This window comes from Somniosus microcephalus, chromosome 19 (genome assembly GCF_052327205.1).
Source record: "Somniosus microcephalus isolate GS21.2 chromosome 19, FLI_Smic_1.0, whole genome shotgun sequence".
Taxonomy (NCBI): domain Eukaryota; kingdom Metazoa; phylum Chordata; class Chondrichthyes; order Squaliformes; family Somniosidae; genus Somniosus; species Somniosus microcephalus.
In genome coordinates this window covers 39596173-39616575 of record NC_141005.1, presented here as the reverse complement: position 1 = coordinate 39616575, position 20403 = coordinate 39596173, and the positions used below count along the sequence as shown (strand labels likewise).

The 20403-nt window shown below is 45.0% G+C and overlaps 1 protein-coding gene across 1 annotated transcript in view; it reads right to left on the bottom strand.

The window, feature by feature from the left end:
* LOC147104362 (leucine-rich repeat-containing protein 43-like) overlaps positions 1 to 20403 on the bottom strand; it is a 57454-nt gene that overhangs the window by 18195 nt on the left and 18856 nt on the right. The window contains exons 2-6 of the mRNA XM_085961648.1: positions 15220 to 15330; positions 14898 to 15037; positions 11190 to 11428; positions 4255 to 4445; positions 1439 to 1571 (exon numbers count right to left, since the gene is read on the bottom strand). Of these exons, the coding sequence (XP_085817774.1) occupies positions 1439 to 1571; positions 4255 to 4445; positions 11190 to 11428; positions 14898 to 15037; positions 15220 to 15309 (793 nt within the window). The 5' untranslated portion in view covers positions 15310 to 15330. The remainder of the gene's footprint in view (positions 1 to 1438; positions 1572 to 4254; positions 4446 to 11189; positions 11429 to 14897; positions 15038 to 15219; positions 15331 to 20403) is intronic.

Sequence of the window (20403 nt, the reverse complement as noted above, 5' to 3'; positions counted from 1 at the left end):
TAAGCATAGAGCGAGGTCAGAGGGTTCTTTTTTTCCACAGAGGGTCAGTGTCCTCTGGAACCAGGTGCCAGCTCTTGCCATGGTTGCAGATTCACTTCAAATGTTCAAAAGAAAGCTGGCGAGTTCTTGGCTGAGGCCGATATCGCTGTGTACAAAAGGTGGTGGCATGTTGGGTGAGATGCCTCATGGACGCTGTGCTCTTCTGGATGTCATTTTAATTATGTTCAGGGTTCGGAGAGGAATATCCCAGAATTCCTTTATCCCTAAAAATGTGGGTTTTTTTGCTTCTCCCAGGAGCTTACGTGGCTACTGGTAGGTAGGTGCCTTGGTGGTCATGATGCTTAATTGCAAGAACCACAGTATAGGACCGGCTCAATGCACCAACTAGCCTTCTCCGCCATTTTCATATGTTCGTATTTCAGTGAAAGAAGACCACCATCAACTCTTCTGGATTGGATTGTAACTCAATAACACCCTTAACCTGTGCTCAGTGGTAGCATTCTTGCCTCTGAGTCTAAAGGTAAAGCCCCACTCAAGTCTTGAGCCTATAATCTGGGCTGACACTGCAGTGCAGTAATAAGGGAGTGTTGTAGTGTCGGAGGTGCAGTCTTTTGGATGAGACGTCAAACCGAAGCTGTCTGCCCCCTCAGGCAGATGTAAAAAGTTCCCACCGCACTATTTGAAGAACAACACGGGAGCTCTCCTGGTGTCTTGGACTTTATTTATTCCTCAACCAACACCACCAGAAAGAGACTAACGGGTCACATCTCATTGTGGGGCCTTTGCTGTGTGCAAATTGGCAGCTGTGTTTCTCTACCTTACAAGTGACTACAATTTAAAAGTACTTCATTGGCTGTGAAGCACTTTTGGGACATCCTGAGGTTGTGAAAAGTGCTATATGAATCCAAGATCTTTCTTTATTTTCTTACACAAAACATGCAAATCTTTTGAAGTGCCTTTATGACAATTTATCATGTTTGGTAAACCTTTTTTGTTGCTTGCAGCATATGATGAAATTACAGAAGTCACATCCAAGTGCCTCATTTCACCATTTGCATGTGATGCAACTAGACACTATATTTAAGTTGTGGTCTGGAAGGAGGTACGTAAACAGAAACTTGTGCTTTGCTGACCCTTATTTAATTTTGTTTCCACAATCCTAACCCAAGATCTGTGCATTTGTAGATAAGTGGAGATTCAGTGGCAGCTTGTGAGAGCCTCAAACATTTATAACAAGTCAAAAAAAAGTTCCGCAGCTTTGTAGCAGAGAGTGACAGCAATGTGCCTATTGTAATAAAAATGATGCTCAGCAACGGCCTTTCAAAGTCAGTAACCCCTAAATAACTTTAAGGAAGACATAATTAAATAGGATGACTGCAAAGCTTATATTAAATGTTTCAGGAACTTATATATAGTAAATTGACTAGATTCATTTTACCACAGTAAATTTGCTCATTTCCACCGAGCAGAAGATCAGCGGAGTCACAACCGACAACCGAGCTTGCTTGTGGTGAAGGTGTGTCATTTTTACTTGGCAGGGCACTAGAGGGTTTTGCACTTTGGGTGACTACCTATGGACAAAAGTTTTTTAAAAAGTTAATGTTAATTAAAACATTAAAGGGAGAGGCTGACCATCAAGACCTATTTTAAAAATCAATTACAAAAAATTACAATTATCATTTCAAATATTTTTGTTTGTGTCATAATTCTTTCGGGCTGCCTTTTAAAAGGGATACATACTTATGTGGAGACTCCCTCTTGAAAATTACTTAATACTTAAGCATGGCTTAATTGCAAAATAGAAAGCTGTTGCCTATTAAAGCATTTTTAAACCATCATTTAGTCACAGTTTTAAAGACTATTTAATTTTGTTTCCACAATTTTAATCAAGATCTTTTTATTTTGAAGGTAAGTGGAGATTCAATGGCAGCTTGTGGGAGCTTCATTAGTTTCTCATACCCTGTTCCTGTCTCCATCAAAGTGTTTTGCAAACCTTCTTTTGTTTGAGGAGGAAGAGCTCTGCATCATTTCCATTACAATCGCATCACACATCAATGGCATGATGAGGTGAATCAATAATATTAGTGGAATTTTGTCATGTGTAGAAAAGTTTGACAAACACTTTAATGAAGGAAGTGCTCCTTTTCTATATATCTGTTTTGGCACATTTTCCCCTTTTTAACAAGGCCCACTACAGATTTGAGCAGTACCAAGAGACTGCTGCATGGTAAGAGGTGCCGTCTTTCAGATGAGACATTAAACCAAGGCCCCTTTCTATCTGTTCAGGTGGGTGTAAAAGTATTCCATGGCACCATTCAAAGAAGAGCAGTGAGTTCTCCTGGTGCCCTGGCCAACATTCCTCTTCCAACCAAGACCACCTGATCATTCACCCATTCACATTTGCTGTTCGTGGGACCTGCTGTGTTCAAAATGGCTACCTACAAAACAGTGCCTACACTTCAAAGAGTAAACCATTGATTGTAAGGTCCTTTGGGATGTCATGAGCATGTGATAAAGCACTATATAAATGCAAGTTCTTTCTTTTTAACCTCTCTGCTGTAAATCTTCCTCTTGTTGAGATAGCACGCTGTGAGCTAAACTGCTTTACAGAGTGAGATAAAATTAATACCCTGATTTTACAGTTAATATGTATTAATTGCACTACATGGCTAACTGAGCCATGCAAGTCTCAGGTTCAAACCATGTTCTTTGCTGAGTTAGTGATTCCAGCTGGGCCAGGAGTGGATGTACGACAACTGACCTCAGTATCCCTAGAGTAAGAAGGAGAGGAATAAGCGAGAGTCCCAGCTTCTCTTCGCCATCCCATAACAGCAACAGGAAAATGCAGGTGCATGGTTCTTGGGTGAGGAGTATGCCAGGTATTGCTGTGATGCCCCAAAGTCAACTACCACGCCAACATTCACCTTCCAAGCTCACATTGGTGTGAGAGGGCTAGTATTGTCTGTGGATCCATGAGTCACCATCTTCAAATGAGCATGGGATAAAATTTAAGAGGGGAAATTAGGGTTCGTCAAGGATGATTTCTCAGCTTTGCTTTATAAGCAGTGGCTATTTCCATATAATGTAGCTCCACACATTGGCTCTGAATCCATCCAATGTCAGCTTGGCTCAGAGGTAGCTCTCTGCTGAGTCAGAAGGTCATGAGTTCAAGCCCCACTCCAGAGACTTGAACACACAATCTAGGCTTACACTTCAGTACAGTACTGAGGCAGCGCTGCATTGTCAGAGGTGCCATCGTTCAGATGAGATGTTAAACTGAGGCCTTATCTGCCTGTTCATGTGGACGTAAAAGATCCTATGGCACTATTTGAAGAAGAGATGGGGAGCACTCCTGGTGTCATGGCAAACACTTATACATCAACTGGCCATTTATCTCATTGTTACTTGTGGGTACTTTGCTGTTTGAAAATTGGTTACCAGTCTGCCTACACTTCAAAATTCATTCATTGGCTGTGAAGCGCATTGGGATCTCCCAAAAATCTGAAAGCTGCTACTTAAATGCAGGTTGTTTCCTTCTTTCTTTCCCTCCATCCATCTGTGTGATTGTACAGGAAAGTAAACAACAAACGTGAACAGAGACGACTCATTTGCACCATTTCGCTTGTACCTTAGGTGAACCTTTCTCCTTTATTCTTGGGGAAAAAAAACTATTTTGGGGTTTTAGTTTTAGTAAGAGTTCTGTTCGTTACAATCCCTATTAACATAGCCAATGTGAAGAAAATAATAATCTCTCACTGCAACCAGTCAAGTAGTCAAGCGATTTCCAGTTTTTATACATACCATGTAGATTTTCACAAATTGGCTGCCACATTTCCCTACATTACAACAGTGACTACACCTCAAAAGCATTTAATTGGCTGTGAAGTATTTTGTGATGTCCTAAGGTTGTGAAAGGTCTTATATAATTGCAAGTTCTTTCTTTCTTTCTATTTGTGATTGCATTCCTAGAACAACTGTATTGCTAATTCATGGGAGTGTATGTGTGAACCTTGCCAAGTACAGCAACTGACTGCATCCTAAATCTGACCAGGGTAACATTGGAACAGTTCTTACTGTAATGTATAGTTCCTTGTTCTCAGTTTTGTATGAGACCATTACACCTACACAGTTAATAGTGACAATGGCTGGTAACCAAACCGTCGTTCAGGGAACACCTCATCTAGAATTTTAAGAATAACAAATGAAGATTGAAAGAGATATTTGATACCCCAGAAACAGCAGACTGCCACTCACCGGCTTGTCGTCTTTGGATGATTCACTCGACCTCTTGTAGCTATTGGCATCTTCAAGGAACTCATAGGTCACAAAGTAATTGGTCTTGACAATTGGAAAATCTGGTAACTCCTCCAGAGGGTCGATGGGGTTGGGAATACCCGTAACTTTTCCTATATCTATTGTTACGTGAGTGCTACTAACAACAAGCTCTAGCGTAATACATAAAAAAAGAAGTGAAATAGGATGTACGGATCCAGTTTAGAGACACTTTGTCCTGCTTTATTACATGAACAATAAACAAAAACAAACTGTTAACTAATTTTAATTAGTTTTTCCTAATTCATTCAACATTTAACTAAAATAAAAACAATAAATGCCAGAAATATGAGTATCTGAAGGAAAAAGGTAGATTGATAGTGAATGTAATTGTATTAGAATTTGATCCAAACATTACACAAAGTGTTCATTTGTCTTTTTCAGATGCTAATTGAGCACCTGTGCATTTCAACAACTTACATTTCTGTCTTTAACGCAGGAAAATGTCTCGAGATGCTTTCTAGCAGTTTCTGGTTTTTATATTTTTCTTTTAACCATCACATTTATTTAATTTGTGTGACCATGGCATCCCAATAGTCCCTGTGACCCGGTTATGAATGCAGTGTTCAGATACTGATTTGACAGATTTGTTACTTACAGTAAGCTTCTTCTTTTTCAGTCTCTCCAGAGGACAGCTGCTGAAAAAGCCTTTTAGGCCACCGAATGCCCTCATTGTGGAACTAATGTTAGTATGAGCCCGCTCGCATCTGTGCAGATACCTTGTCTCACTCTGTATCTGACGTTTGTATAATACACCTTACTCTGCATATGACATTCTGTTATACATAGATACATAGAAGATAGGAGCAGGAGTAGGCCATTCGGCCCTTCGTGCCTGCTCCGCCATTTAATGAGATCATGGCTGATCCTTTAATTCAGTATCCCGTCCCCGCCTTCTCTCCGTAACCCTTAACCCCTTTTGCCCGTAGAAATATATCTAATTCCCTCTTAAATATATTTAATGAGCTGGCATACACTGCCCTCTGTGGCAATGAGTTCCACAGGTTCACCACTCTCTGAGTGAAGAAATTCCCCCTCATCTCTGTCCTAAATGGTTTAGCCCTTATCCTTAAATTATGTCCTCTAGTTCTGTTCTCACCCGCCAAGGGAAACATTCCTTCTGCATCCAGTCTGTCTAGACCTGTCAGAATTTTATACACTTCTATGAGGTCCCCTCTCAATCTTCTAAACTCCAGTGTGTACATCCCTAAACTACATAGTCTCTCCTCATAGGTCATTCCCGCCATTCCTGGTATCAGCCTGGTGAATCGCCGCTGCACCCCCTCCATGGCAAGAACATCCTTCCTCAGATGAGGCGACCAAAACTGTACACAGTACTCGAGGTGTGGTCTCACCAGTGCCCTGTACAGCTGCAGCAAGGTATCCCTGTTCCTGTATTCTAACCCTTTTGCTATGAAGGCCAGCATACCGTTTGCCTTCTTGACCGCCTGTTGCACCTGCATGCTCGCCTTCAGTGACTGGTGTACAAGAACACCCAGGTCTCTCTGTACTTCCCCCTCTCCCAATCTATTGCCATTTAAATAATAATTTGCCCTCCCGTTCCTGCACCCAAGGTGGATAACTTCGCACTTGTCCACATTATAGTGCATCTGCCATTTATCCGCCCAATCGCCCAGTCTGTCCAAATCGCTCTGGAGCTTCCTGGTCTCTTCCTCTGAGCCCACCCCCCCTCCTAGTTTAGTGTCGTCTGCAAATTTGGAAATGCTGCATCCGACTCCCTGATCCAGGTCATTAATGTAAATTGTGAACAGCTGGGGGCCCAGGACAGATCCCTGTGGTACCCCACTTGTTACTGCCTGCCATTCAGAAAATGAGCCGTTTATTCCAACTCTCTGTTTTCTATCTGACAGCCAGTTCCCTATCCACGCCAAAACTTTCCCCTTTATCCCATGAGCCTCAATTTTCCATGCTAATCTTTTATGTGGGACCTTATCGAAGGCCTTTTGGAAGTCCAGGTACACCACATCTACTGGCTCTCCCCCATCTATTCTACCAGTTACTCCCTCAAAAAATTCCAATAGATTAGTCAAGCACGATTTACCCTTTGTAAATCCATGTTGACTCTGTCCTATCCTGTCCCCATTTGCTAAGTGCTCCGCTATTTCATCCTTAATGATGGACTCCAGCATTTTGCCCACAACTGATGTAAGGCTTACAGGTCTGTAATTACCTGCTTTTTCCCTACCCCCCTTTTTGAATAGTGGGGTAACGTTAGCTACCCTCCAATCCATCGGCACTGTTCCCGAGTCTAATGAATTCTGAAAAATCATCCTTAGTGCATCCGCTATCTCTAGGGCCACCTCCTTCAGTACCCTAGGATGCATGTTATCAGGCCCTGGGGATTTGTCCACCTTCAATCCCTTTAGCTTCCTTAACACCATATCCTTAGAGATATTGATTTGCGTCAGTTCCTCCTTTGCCAATGTCCCTATTTTTCCCGATATCCCAGGGAGGTTTTTTGTGTCTTCCTTCGTAAAGACTGACCCAAAGTATGCATTTAGTTGATCTGCCATTTCCTTATTTCCCATTATATATTCCCCCGTATCTGACTGCAATGGACCAACTTTGGTTTTCACCAGTCTTTTCCTTTTGATATACTTATAAAAGCTTTTGGAGTTAGTTTTTATATTTTCCGCCAGCTTGTTTTCGTAAGCTATTTTGCCCCTCTTGATTATGCCCTTTGCCCTCCTTTGCTCTATCTTAAACTGTTCCCAATCTTCCGCTCTGGCGCTTTTTTTGGCTATTTTATACGCCCTATCTTTGGATTTTATGCTGTCTCTAATTTCCCCTGTTATCCACGGTTGAGTCACCTTTTTAGATTTCCTTTTATGCCAGATTGGTATAAACAATTTTTGCAATTTTGTCATTCTATCTTTAAATGTTTGCCATTGTTTATCTACCTCCAGTCCTCCCAGGAACGTTGTCCAATCAGACCTACTCAGTTCCCGTCTCATGGCATCATAATTCCCCTTGTTTAAATTCAGGACCTTAGTCTCTGAGTCAATTTCTTCGCTCTCCATTTCGAGTGAGAAATCGATCATGTTATGATCGCTCTGACCCAAGGGTCCCCGTACAACAAGATTACTGATTAGTCCCTTCTCATTGCACAGTACCCAGTCCAATATAGCCTGTTCCCGAGTTGGTTCCTCGACATATTGATCCAGATAACCATCCCTCAAACACTCAAGGAATTCCTCCTCCTCATTATTTTTACTGATTAGGCTAGTCCAATCTATATGTAAGTTAAAGTCACCTATGATGACAGCTGTGCTCTTATTGCACGCTTCTCTAATTTCCCTCGTGATGCCCTCCCTAACCTCTATTTTACTATTTGGAGGCCTATATACCACTCCTATTAATGTTTTTCGCCCCTCGCTATTTCTTAGCTCCACCCATATAGATTCTGTATTAACTTTGTTTTGCTCGTCAATTAACACCTTAAATGAAAAGTTTAAATAAAGAATCCATCCCAGGTCTTTGCACTTGGCTAAGATGTGTCACCTCTGCCAGCAGTGGAGTCTATAGCCCCGATTTTAATCTAACCCACCCAGCGGAAATGACAATAACTTGCATTTATATAGCACCTTTAATGTAGTAAAACATTGCGAGGCACTTCACAGGAGTGTTACCAAACAAAATTTGACAGGGCGAGTTCGAGTCAGAATCCCGTTTTGCACTCCGACTGATTTTACACTCCGACTGATTTTACACTCCATTGACCATTCCCGCCCGGCTGTTGATTCGGATTCCTGCAGACTATAAATTTAAATATTTAAATCAATGGGTTAAACTGTGCAGTGAAAGTGATCCCAGTAAAAATCAATTCATTTTTCTGGGCTGTAAAGCTTTGTGCATATTAATTTTAAATGTGGATGATAATGTAAATTCAAAAAATATAGTCAATTAAAATGTTAAGCAGCAGAAACTTGGTTTCAAGTCAACTGGTGGAATGCAGTGTTTGCTGAGATAGGAAGGCTGTTAGACATGAAAAGAGTTTCACAATTAACAGGTGATAAGGTCCTGCTTACTTAAACACTTACCATTTCGAGAAGTCACACAACACCAGGTTATAGTCCAACAGCTTTATTTGACATCACAAGCTTTCAGAGCGCTGCTCCTTCGTCAGGTGAAGTGAAGAGATGCATAAAGGCACAGCATATATAGTCAGAGAACACTGCCAGATGATTACAGGTAATCTTCCTAACTGCCCTTTATCACACCGCGGCAGAGAGATAATCACAGCAATCAAAGGTGTGAATGGTGTCCAAACAGGTCAGTCAGGAAAACATTACATCAAAGAACAATGAGGTGGGGTCACAAGGGGTCAAATGTTGCAGATGCTGGGGTCTGTATGACAAACAAAAAACAAAATTTTTTTTGCTGGCAATCACAGTGGGTCCGGCCGCATCTGTGTAGAGAGAACAAGCCAATGACGACTCGAGTCTGGATGACTCTATGTCAGGTGGGGTTACATGTAGCATGACATGAACCCAAGATCCCAGTTGAGGCCGTCCTCATGAGTGTGGAACTTGGCTATCAGTTTCTGCTCGACGATTTTGCGTTGTGTGTCTCGAAGGCCGCTTTGGAGAATGCTTACCCGAAGATTGGAGGCTGAATGTCCTTGACTGCTGAAGTGTTCCCCGACTGGGAGGGAACACTCCTGCCTGGCGATTGTTGTGCGGTGTCCGAGGTAGACAACGTTGGCCGAGTCACATGAGTATGTACCATGTACCTGGTGGGTGGTGTCCTCACGTGTGATGATGGTGTCTGTGTTGATGACCTGGCATGTCTTGCAGAGGTTGCCGTGGCAGGGTTGTGTGGTGTCGTGGTCGCTGTTCTCCTGAAAGCTGGGTAATTTGCTGCGAACGATGGTCTGTTTGAGGTTAGGCGGCTGTTTGAAGGAGAGTAGTGGAGGCATGGGGATGGCCTTAGCGAGGTGTTCGTCATCACTGATGACATGTTGAAGGCTGCAAAGAACATGGCGTAGTTTCTCTGCTCCGGGGAAGTACTGGACGACGAAGGGTACTCTGTTGGTTGTGTCCCGTGTTTGTCTTCTGAGGAGGTCTATGCGATTTTTCGCTATGGCCCATTGGAACTGTCGATCGACGAGTCGAGCGTCATATCCCGTTCTTACAAGGGCGTCTTTCAGCGTCTGTAGGTGTCCATCGCGTTCCTCCTCGTCTGAGCAGATCCTGTGTATTCGCAGGGCTTGTCCATAGGGGATGGCTTCTTTAACGTGGTTAGGGTGGAAGCTGGAGAAGTGGAGCATCCTGAGGTTGTCCGTGGGCTTGCGGTAGAGTGAAGTGCTGAGGTGTCCATCTTTGATGGAGATTCGTGTGTCCAAGAATGAAACCGATTCTGAGGAGTAGTCCATGGTGAGTTTGATGGTGGGATGGAACTTGTTGATGTTATCGTGTAGTCTTTTCAGTGATTCTTCGCTGTGGGTCCATAGGAAGAAAACGTCATCGATGTATCTGGTGTATAGCGTTGGTTGGAGGTCCTGTGCAGCGAAGAAGTCTTGCTCGAACTTGTGCATGAAGATGTTGGCGTATTGGGGTGCAAATTTGGTCCCCATGGCTGTTCCGTGTGTTTGGGTAAAGAACTGGTTGTCAAAGGTGAAGACATTGTGGTCAAGGATGAAGCGGATGAGTTGTAGGATGGCGTCTGGAGATTGGCTGTTGTTGGTGTTGAGTACTGAGGCTGTCGCAGCGATGCAGTCATCGTGGGGGATACTGGTGTAGAGTGCCGAGACGTGCCTGGTTCAACTGGTCCGTGGGTGCCGAGTTTCTGTAAGAAGTCTGTAGTGTTGCGACAGAAGCTGGGCGTTCCCTGTATGATGGGTTTCAGGATGCCCTTGACGTATCCAGAGAGGTTCTCGCACAGGGTTCCGTTGCCTGATACGATATGACGTCCGGGTGTGTTGGCTTTGTGTATCTTTGGGAGGCAGTAGAAGTCTCCCACGCGGGGAGTATGTGGGATGAGAGCACGTAGGATGCTTTGAAGGTCTGGATCAAAGGTCTTGATCAGTCTGTTGAGTTGGCGGGTGTGTTCTTTGGTCGGATCTGCGAGTAACTGTCTGTAGTGTTCCTGGTTGTCGGTATGCTTCTTTGCAATAGTCCACTCTGTTCTGTATGACAATGGCTCCTCCTTTGTCTACTGGTTTGATGACGATGTTGCCTCCCAGTCGGGGAACACTTCAGCAGTCAAGGACATTCAGCCTCCGATCTTCGGGTAAGCATTCTCCAAGGCGGCCTTCGAGACACACGACAACGCAAAATCGTCGAGCAGAAACTGATAGCCAAGTTCCACACTCATGAGGACGGCCTCAACCGGGATCTTGGGTTCATGTCATGCTACATGTAACCCCACCTGACAGTCATCCAGACTCGAGTCGTCATTGGCTTGTTCTCTCTACACAGATGTGGCCGGACCTGCTGTGATTTCCAGCAAAAAAATTTTTTTTCTTTTGTTTGTTTTTCATACAGACCCCAGCATCTGTAACATTTGACCCCTTGTGACCCCCACCTCATTGTTCTTTGATGTAATGTTTTCCTGACTGACCTGTTTGGACACCATTCACACCTCTGATTGCTGTGATTATCTCTCTGCCGAGGTGTGATAAAGGGCAGTTAGAAAGATTACCTGTAATCATCTGGCAGTGTTCTCTGACTATATAAGCTGTGCCTTTATGCATCTCTTCACTTCACCTGACGAAGGAGCAGCGCCCCAAAAGCTTGTGATTTCAAATAAAGCTGTTGGACTATAACCTAGTGTTGTGTGACTTCTCACATTTGTCCACCCCAGTCCAACACCGGCATCTCCACATCATGACTTACCATTGCGTTTAGAGAAGTCCTTAAAATGGTGCCATTCAGTTGGGGATATCAACACATCATCCAGCGAAGAAAGGGTCTGCAGAGCATCGATTACAAAGCCACGGTAATTGGGAAGAAAGGCCAGTGGATTGCCCAGGAGAATAAGGTTCTTCAGCTTTGACAGTAAAGAAAGATGGGCCACAATGTCCCGCAAATTTGCAAAATCATTAAAACTCAAATCAAGGGATATTAGATTGGGCCTATTTTACAAATGAAGAAGAAAAAATGATTTTATTATTGAAACATGCTGAAAACACACTTTGATTTCTGCTTTTCAAATTTTGTAGTTCATGAATACTAGGGTGCAGAGTAAACAAGCCTAACACAAATCCTAACAGACAAAACCTTAAACTTTATCAGTGAGCTTTCAAATTATTTCCCGCAGTTCAGATTCAAATAGACTAATGCCAGTACCTCTGTCCATTCAAAGAGAGTTCAGTAATTTGTATTGCAATAGGAAATTCTAGAAGTTTCCCTGTAAAACTAATTGCACCATTAAGAAATCATCAGGTACGGCGGTTTTATAAACTAGTTGTACTGTACAGTTTGTGTTAATATAAAGGTTTTCGGCTTCACATTAATGATAACTCCAGAACTAGCCACGCCTCTAGCCAAGCTGCTCCAGTACAGCTACAACACTGGCATCTATCCGACAGCGTGGAAAACTGCCCAGGTATGTTCTGTCCACAAAAAGCAGGACAAATTCAATCCGGACAATTACCGTCCCATCAGTCTACTCTCAATCATCAGCAAAGTAATGGAAGGTGTCATCGACAGTGCTATCAAGTGGCACGTATTCACTAATAACCTGCTCACTGATGCCCAATTTGGGTTCCGCCAGGACCACTCGGTTCCCGACCTCATTACAGCCTTGGTCCAAACATGGACAAAAGAGCTGAATTCCAGAGGTGAGGTGAGAGTGACTGCCCTTGACATGAAGGCAGCTTTTGACCGAGTGTGGCATCAAGGAGCCCTAGTAAAACTGAAGTCAATGGGAATCGGGGGGGAAAACTCTCCACTGGCTGGAGTTATACCAAGCACAAAGGAAGATGGTTGTGGTGGTTGGCGGTCAATCATCACAGCCCCAGGACATCGCTGCAGGAGCTCCTCAGGGCAGTGTCCTAGGCCCAAACATCTTCAGCTGCTTCATCAATGACCTTCCCTCCAACATAAGGTCAAAAATGGGGATGTTCGCTGATGACTGCACAGTGTTTAGTGCCATTTGCAACTGTTCAGATAATGAAGTAGTCCATGCCCGCATGCAACAAGACCTGGACGACATTCAGGCTTGGGCTGACAAGTGGCAGGTAACATTCGCGCTACAGAAGTGCCAGGCAATGACTATCTCCAACAAGCGAGAGTCTAACCACTGCCCCTTGACATTCAGAAGCATTACCATTGCCAAATCTCCCACCATCAATATCCTGGGGGTCACCATTGACCAGAAACTTAACTAGACCAACCACATAAATACTGTGGCAACAAGAGCAGTGTCTCACCTCCTGACTCCCCAAAGCCTTTCCACCATCTACAAGGCACAAGTCAGGAGTGTGATGGAATACTCTCCACTCGCCTGGATGAGTGCAGCTCCAACAACACTCAGGAAGCGCAACACCATCCAGGTCAAAGCAGACCGATTGATTGGCACCCCATCCACCACCTTAAAGATTCACTCCCTCCACCACCGGCGTACCGTGGCTGCAGTGTGGACCATCTGCAAGATACACTGCAGCAACTCACCAAGGCTCTTTCGACAGCACCTCCCAAACCCGCGACCTCTACCACCTAGAAGGACAAGGGCAGCAGGTGCATGGGAACACCACCACCTCCAAGTTCTCCTCCAAGTCACACACCATCCTGACTTGGAAGTATATTGCCGATCCTTCATCGTCGCTGGGTCAAAATCCTGGGACTCCTCCCCCCTAACAGCACTGTGGCAGTATCTTCACCACATGGACTGCAGCGATTCAAGAAGGTGGCTCACCACCACCTTCTCAAGGGCAATAAATACTGGCCTTGCCAGCGACGCCCAGATCCCATAAATGAATTTTTAAAAAATAACTGTCTAGTGTAACTCAATGTGGAGTCACCCATCTGAGTTATTGTTTCAGGGTCAATTGACACCTTTAAAAGGAAGCTTGTTGGATATCTGTTGAGAAAGAAAACTGAGGGTTATAGAGATATTAGTAGTACTCATTGATTTTTTCCCCCTAAAATCCTGGAACTGCCTCCCTAACAGCACCGTGGGAGTACCTTCACCACACCGACTGCAGCGGTTCAAGAAGGTGGTTCACCACCATCTTCTCCAGGGCAATTAGGGATGGGCAATAAATGCTGGCCTTGCCAGCGATGCCCAGATCCCATGAACGAATAAAAAAAGTGCTAATCAAGAGAAACAGGGCAGTAACAGTATAAATCAAGACTGCCTCACAGCACTCTAGATTGGCACCAGATTGTTGCTGATATCAATAGGATAACAACAACCAGGAAAACTGAATGGTGCAGTGGCCTTTCACCTCTAGGATCTGTTCAAATCCAGCCCAGACTGATGGGATTGAAATCTCCTTTGTGTGATGTCTGTAAGGGTCTATGTGAAATGAGTTTGTGGAGTCTCAATCCAGATCCTAGCAGGCATCGGCCTAAAGCACAAAGCTGTCCTCAATTTGGCATTCATTGGTAATCTCACTTGGAAATGGCTGATACAGAAAATGGGGGAAAAAGTGTTACACCAGTGAAGTGGGGGTTGAAACCCATTGTTGGGGCAGAGTGGAAGATAATGACAACCTAATCCTGTCAAATGATTGGACATTTTAGAAGCTTCTGTTTCTGAATAAGGAGATGCACGTGAACACAAAATGTTCTCGATTAATTCACTCACAATTAAACATGACGCATTGCCACCAAAGTTGCTGATTCTATGAAAATGTAGCAGCAGAGGTCACAATAGTAGCATGCACTAAATTATAATGCACAGAATAACTTAAAATTAACTAGATAATTGATTGCATACTCTCAATTTTGTTTCATATTTAGCGGTTTATGATTCTTTCGTTATTAGTAATGTTTGGATAGTAGAAAAAACCCATTTGCAAGCTGTTTGAAATATACTTTAACTTATCAGCTGTAGTTTCAGTTAGAAAAAATCTTTGGGTGTGCTAATGGTTGGACGTTAATGAGTACAGTAGCTCGGGAACTTAACACAATTACTCCCGGTGCTAACTGAGTAATCATACATGTGCAATCCATGAAAACAGCCAACACGTTAAATAGGAGTAGGCAGTTTACCCAGGAGACCGATGTAGCTATGGTTTAAATGCAGTAGCTGAAGTCAGAAGGTACACATGACACATAACAGAGACATTCAGATTATATTAGGTACTCAGCACCCATCACAATTTAAAGCATAGTACCAGCACATAAAAAATGTATTGTGTTTGAAATGAGTACATTGACGGTATTACAGCAACATCCTAGTTAATCACAGTGCTCTCCAATTTATTGAGCTGTTTCATTGTTACATTTATGGTCTATCTAGGGGCTGGTGCTGGTCCTATGCTTTGCATGAATCATTTACATATTTTTGTTGGATAAGGTATATTTTGTGTAAGCGTTCAATCATATTTAATACATTTATCATAAATTAAACAGTAGCACAGTTAGTGTATTTACCAGAACTCTGCTGAGAGGTATCTGTACTCAGAGTTCAGGGAAAGCTTGTTGTATGACAGCCCCAGGTGCTGCAACTGAGGGGGTGGGCTGAAGCACAGGTCTTTCAAAGAGGAAATCTCATTGGAGCAGAGCTCAAGAACCTGCAACAGGGCCACACAAACAAAATCAGTATTTCAAACTTTGATCTTGCTGCATGTTGAACTTCACTTTCCACAGGTGGTGCAACACAATATTTCATATAACTACTGTTGATAATAGAAAAAGAAAACACCACACACAAAATACATAGAGATTTGAGAATGTTCCCACACTCCTCTTTTACCTTTAGCTTTCTCGGAAGGTTGGTTGAGTTTACTGTAGTGATTCTATTGACACTTAATGTAAGCTCCTCCAGATTGTGAAATTTCAACATGTCCTCATCAATCTTGCAGACCTACAGAAGAGAAATACAAACTAAAAGTATAATTGAATATTGATTCATGATTATCAGGGCTGGGTTGGGGAGGCTATTTTAAAAAAATTATTATTTGCATTCTTACATTTAGCAGCCTGACAGCTTCTGCATTTACAACCAAGCTTGCTGTAAACAATCTAACCCAACCTGGCTTTGGCCAATATTCAGCCTGAGTTGAAACTATTCCACAGGGGTGAGTTATACAAGGCAAGATCTACCTGGCTGTTCCTGTTTGGGCATGTGGGATATGCAACCATTACATCCAATCCAATCCCAAGTCAAAATGGACTCTTTACATCACATTATGTTGCAGCAGTTGCACCCGCAACAAGCAGTACTGCAGGACCAGACTGAAAGATGTTGTGCCGATTTGCATAAGGCATCAGAGGGGGAGGGGTGTGCAAGCAGGGGTATAGGCAGCAAATGATCAATCAGCACATTGGCAGAATTGGCCAGACTTTACAAAGTGGCTAGACATTTTTCCTCGGGAGGGGAGAGGTAGATGAGCCCTTTAAGCTGCTGCAGGCACCCGAATCCTGTAGCAGCTAGTGCCATAGTATGCAGACGACGCTTGCGTCTGCGCACACTTGGAGGTCGAACTCCAAACCATCGTTAACACCTTCACCGAAGCATACGAGAGCATGAGCCTTACACTAAACATCCATAAGACAAAGGTCTTCTACTAACCTGCCCCCGCCACACAGTACTGCCCCCCGATTATCAAAATCCATGACGAGGCCTTGGACAACATGGACCACTTTCCATACCTCGGGAGCCTACTGTCAACAAGGGCAGACGTCGATGACAAAGTCCAACACTGCCTTCAGTGTGCCAGTGCAGCCTTCGGTCACCTGAGGAAGAGTGTGTTTGAAGACCAGGACCTCAAATCCGGCACCAAGCTCATGGTCTACAGAGCAGTAGTAATACCTGCCCTCCTGTATGCCTCAGAGACATGGACCATGTACAGCAGGCACCTCAAAGCACTGGAGAGGTACCACCAACGCTGCCTCCACAAGGTCCTGCAAATCCATTGGCAGGATAGGCGCACCAACGTCAGTGTTCTCACTCAGGCCAAAATCCCCAGCATCGAAGCTTTGACCACGCTCGATCAGCTCCGATGGACGGGTCACATCGTCCGCATGCCCGATACGAGACTCACAAAACAAGCGCTCTACTCGGAGCTCCGACATGGCAAGAGAGCCCCAGGTGGGCAGAGGAAACGCTTCAAGGACATCCTCAAAGCCTCCTTGAAAAAGTGCAACATCCCCTCCGACACCTGGGAATCCCTGGCCCAAGACCGTAAAAAGTGGAGGAGAAGCATCCGGAAAGGCGCCGAATACCTCGAGTCTCTTCGCCGGGAACAAGCGGAAGCCAAGCGTAAACAGCGGAAGGAACGCACATCAACCCAGGCACCCCACCCACCGCCCCCCCTTCAACCACCGTCTGCCCCACCTGTGACAGAGACTGTAGGTCCCGCAATGGACTCATCAGTCACCTGAGAACTCATTTTTAATGTGGAAGCAAGTCGTCTTTGGTTCCGAGGGACTGCCTAAGGAGGAGGAGCAAGCTCCTCCAACACAGGCAGAGATACTGCTGGCAGCTTGCTGAAAATCTTTAAGTTAGGCTGATCCATGGAAATTCGCCAAGGTCAGTGGCACGATTGTCAGGTAGGTGGAATTCTCATCCCGTCACACTTAATCATGGCATAGCCACTGATGAGGAAATTATATGCATGTAATTCTTAAAACGGATTCTTTCTCGAAAGGTCTTGTACACATAATGATTAATCTCTTCAGTTTGAGCTTTTCCTGAATTCCCTGATAAATTTCCAAATTAATTTCCTCCCCCCCCTAATTTATCAGATGTCCAGACTCTGAGGGCTCGATTTTCCCAGCCCCGAGGAGGAGGGTTTGGAGGTGTGCGAGTTGTTAAAATCGCCAAAGCTGGCGGGCGGGCCCGTTCCCGCCTCCATGCAATTTTCCCAAGTGCGTGTTGATGTAAAAAGACTACCGAGCACTTGGTTTGAGTATAAAACAAGGCTTTAATCAACTGTTTCAAAACCATGAGATTTCTAGTTACATCACTAGTTCCTGGTTACAGAAACATCCCGAGCAAGCTGGGCCCACGCCCGAGTATTTATACTCCTTGGATGGCGCCACTAGCTGTCCGCCCAGTGTTACTTCATGAGACATGATAAGATTCATGACATCCTTCCCGCCTGAAAGTTTTGGAAGTCCGACGACTCCCTTCTAGTGGATTAGGCGGACCACGAACAGGCGCAGTCTTTTAGATCTTCGCTTGTGGCTGGAAGGCACGTCTCCTCGGACTGTGTCTTGGTCCCTGGGTCACTTGGTCTGTACGGGTAGATCGACGGGGCCTGTGTCGCCTTGATCGACCTACGGAAGACTGGGGAGATCATGACTCCGGGTGCGGGTCCCCATAGGCTCAGAGCTGGCATCATCTTGGTTGGTAGCCGGGGATTGACCGGCGTCCTGGCTTCGGGTGGCCATCCCATGGGAAGCGCTTGGCTCCCCGAGTTGATCCGGTGGAGTAGCCGGCAGATCCCTTGATGTTCCAGGTAGGGCGGCATCCTCAAAGGAGCGCAGAGTGTCGGCATCATTGTCATGGGTTCCTCTACCAGTTGGGTCCGTGGGACTGGTTGGACAGGGAGCCAGATCTCGGAGTGAAACGGTGGACTCCCGGCCATCAGGGTACCGCACATGCGCGTAAGTGGGATTAACGTCCATTAGTTCCACCTCGTCGACGTGGGGATCGTTTTTGGAAGATCGGACGAATCTTCGGAGCAGCACGGGGCCAGGAGCTGCCAACCATGATGGCAGGGATGTCCCATGAGTGGAGCGACGCTGGAACCTGAAGAATCGTGAGGAGTGACATTGGTGGGTGTAGAACGAAGAGACCTGATGGAATGCAATGCGTCAGGGAGCATAGTTTCCCACTGCTGGTCTGGTAGGTTGCGTGACCTCCGTGCAAGACGAACAGCGTTCCAAATGATAGCGTTGTATCTCTCAACCTGTCCGTTACCAATGGGATGATACGGTGTCATTTTACTTGTGGCGATTCCCCGTTGGGAAAGATAACTTTCGAGTTCGCTTGACATGAAGGAGGGACCCCGATCAGCGTGGATGAAATTGGCCGTACCGCAAAGGGAAAAGACTTGATCGAGGCATTTGATCACTGTGGAAGTAATCACTGGACAGGGGAAAGCAAAGGGAAAGCGTGAATATTCGTCCACCATAGTAAGCAAGTAGGTGTTTCGCGTTGAGGAAGGCAATGGCCCTTTAAAGTCAATGCTGAGTCGCTGCATAGCGTGTATGAGCGAGCCATCCGATGGATGGAAGAATTGCGGTTTTAATTCCGCACAGATTCTACAGGTGGAGCAAGTTCTTTTCACATCTTCCGTAGAAAATGGGAGATTTTTAGATCGCACAAAGTGCAACATACGGGTAACGCCAGGATGGCATATGTCAGTATGAAGATCCGCAAGAGTCGAAGTTGACATAGATGAGCAGAATGCACGCGTGAGGGTATCCGGGGCCACATTCTCTTTGCCGGGTCGATAATATATGGTGTAGCCAAAGCCGGCCAATTCCATCCTCCAGAGTTGTATTTTGTTATCCTTGATCTTAGCGCGTTTCCGGTTATCCAGCATAAAGGCCATGGAGTGCTGATCGGTTATAAGCGTGAAATGGCGACAAGCGAGAAAATGACTCCATTTATGTACTGCTTCGATGATGGCCGTAGCCTCCTTCTCGACAGGAGGATAATGGAGCTCGCTACCCTGCAAAGTTCTGGACAGAAATGCAACGGGTCGACCACCTTGATTCAAGGTAGCCGAGATCGCCACATCCGATGCATCGCACTCGATCACGAAAGGGAGATTTTCATCGATGGAACGAAGCGTGGCTTTTTCCAGTTGTCGCTTGAGGAGGTTGAAAGCTGAAATAGCCGTTGCCTCCAATGGAAATGACTTTGCGTGAAGCAGGGGCCGGATCTTGTCGGAGAAGTGGGGTATCCATTTCGCATAATAGGCAAACATGCCGAGTGCCCGACGAAGAGAGCGGAGATTCATAAGGGGAGGGAGCTCCTGAAGCGGACGAAGTCGCTCCGGATCCAGTTTGATGACACCGTTGCCCACCCAGTAGCCAAGGATGTTGACTGATGGTACTGATTTCACAGATTTGGACTCATTTAAGGTTAAGTTGCGATGACGGAGAACGTCAACAAATTTCTGGAGGATGGCATCATGTTCCTTCTGGTCATGACTAGCAATGGTGATATTATCCAGATATGGAAAAGTGTCCGTTAAGTTCTCCTGTTTGACTAGGCTATCCATTGCCCATTGAAAGACGGCCACCCCATTGGTGACCCCAAATGGAAGGCGACAAAACTGATAAAGCCGACCATTGGCCTCAAAGGCCGTATACTTTTTGTCAGAGTCCTTTAACGGTACTTGATGGTATGCGCTCTTCAAATCAAAAGTTGAAAATACCTTGTAGTTGGCAAGGTTATTGACCATGGCATCGATGCGTGGTAGTGGGTAGGCATCCAGGTCAGTATACTGGTTAATAGTTTGCGAGTAATCAATGCAAAGACGTTTCTTGTGTTGCTTCAGAGGATTTTTAACAACAACGACTTGAGCCCGCCAGGAAGATGAACATGGCTCAATGATACCGTCAGCTAGAAGGAAAGAGATTTCTGCATCGATAAAGGATCGATCATCTTGGCTGAAACATCGTGATTTAGTGACTATGGGCTTACATCAGGGGGAAAGAGTGGCAAACAAGGAGGGCTCGTTGAGCGAAGCCGCCGAAAGCGCACAAAACGGTACATTGGAAATAGTAAGCTCCGGCTTTGACCCTCCAAACTCGAAAGTGAGTCTTTTGTGTTGTTTCTGGAAATCCTGTCCCAGGAGCACATAACTGCATAGGTTTTTGAGCACCCCGAGCCGGGTGGAAAAATAAGTGTGGCCATTGAGAATAAGGTTGACAAGACAAAAGCCGGAAGAATTGGTGGTCAGTGTCATCTGAGCCA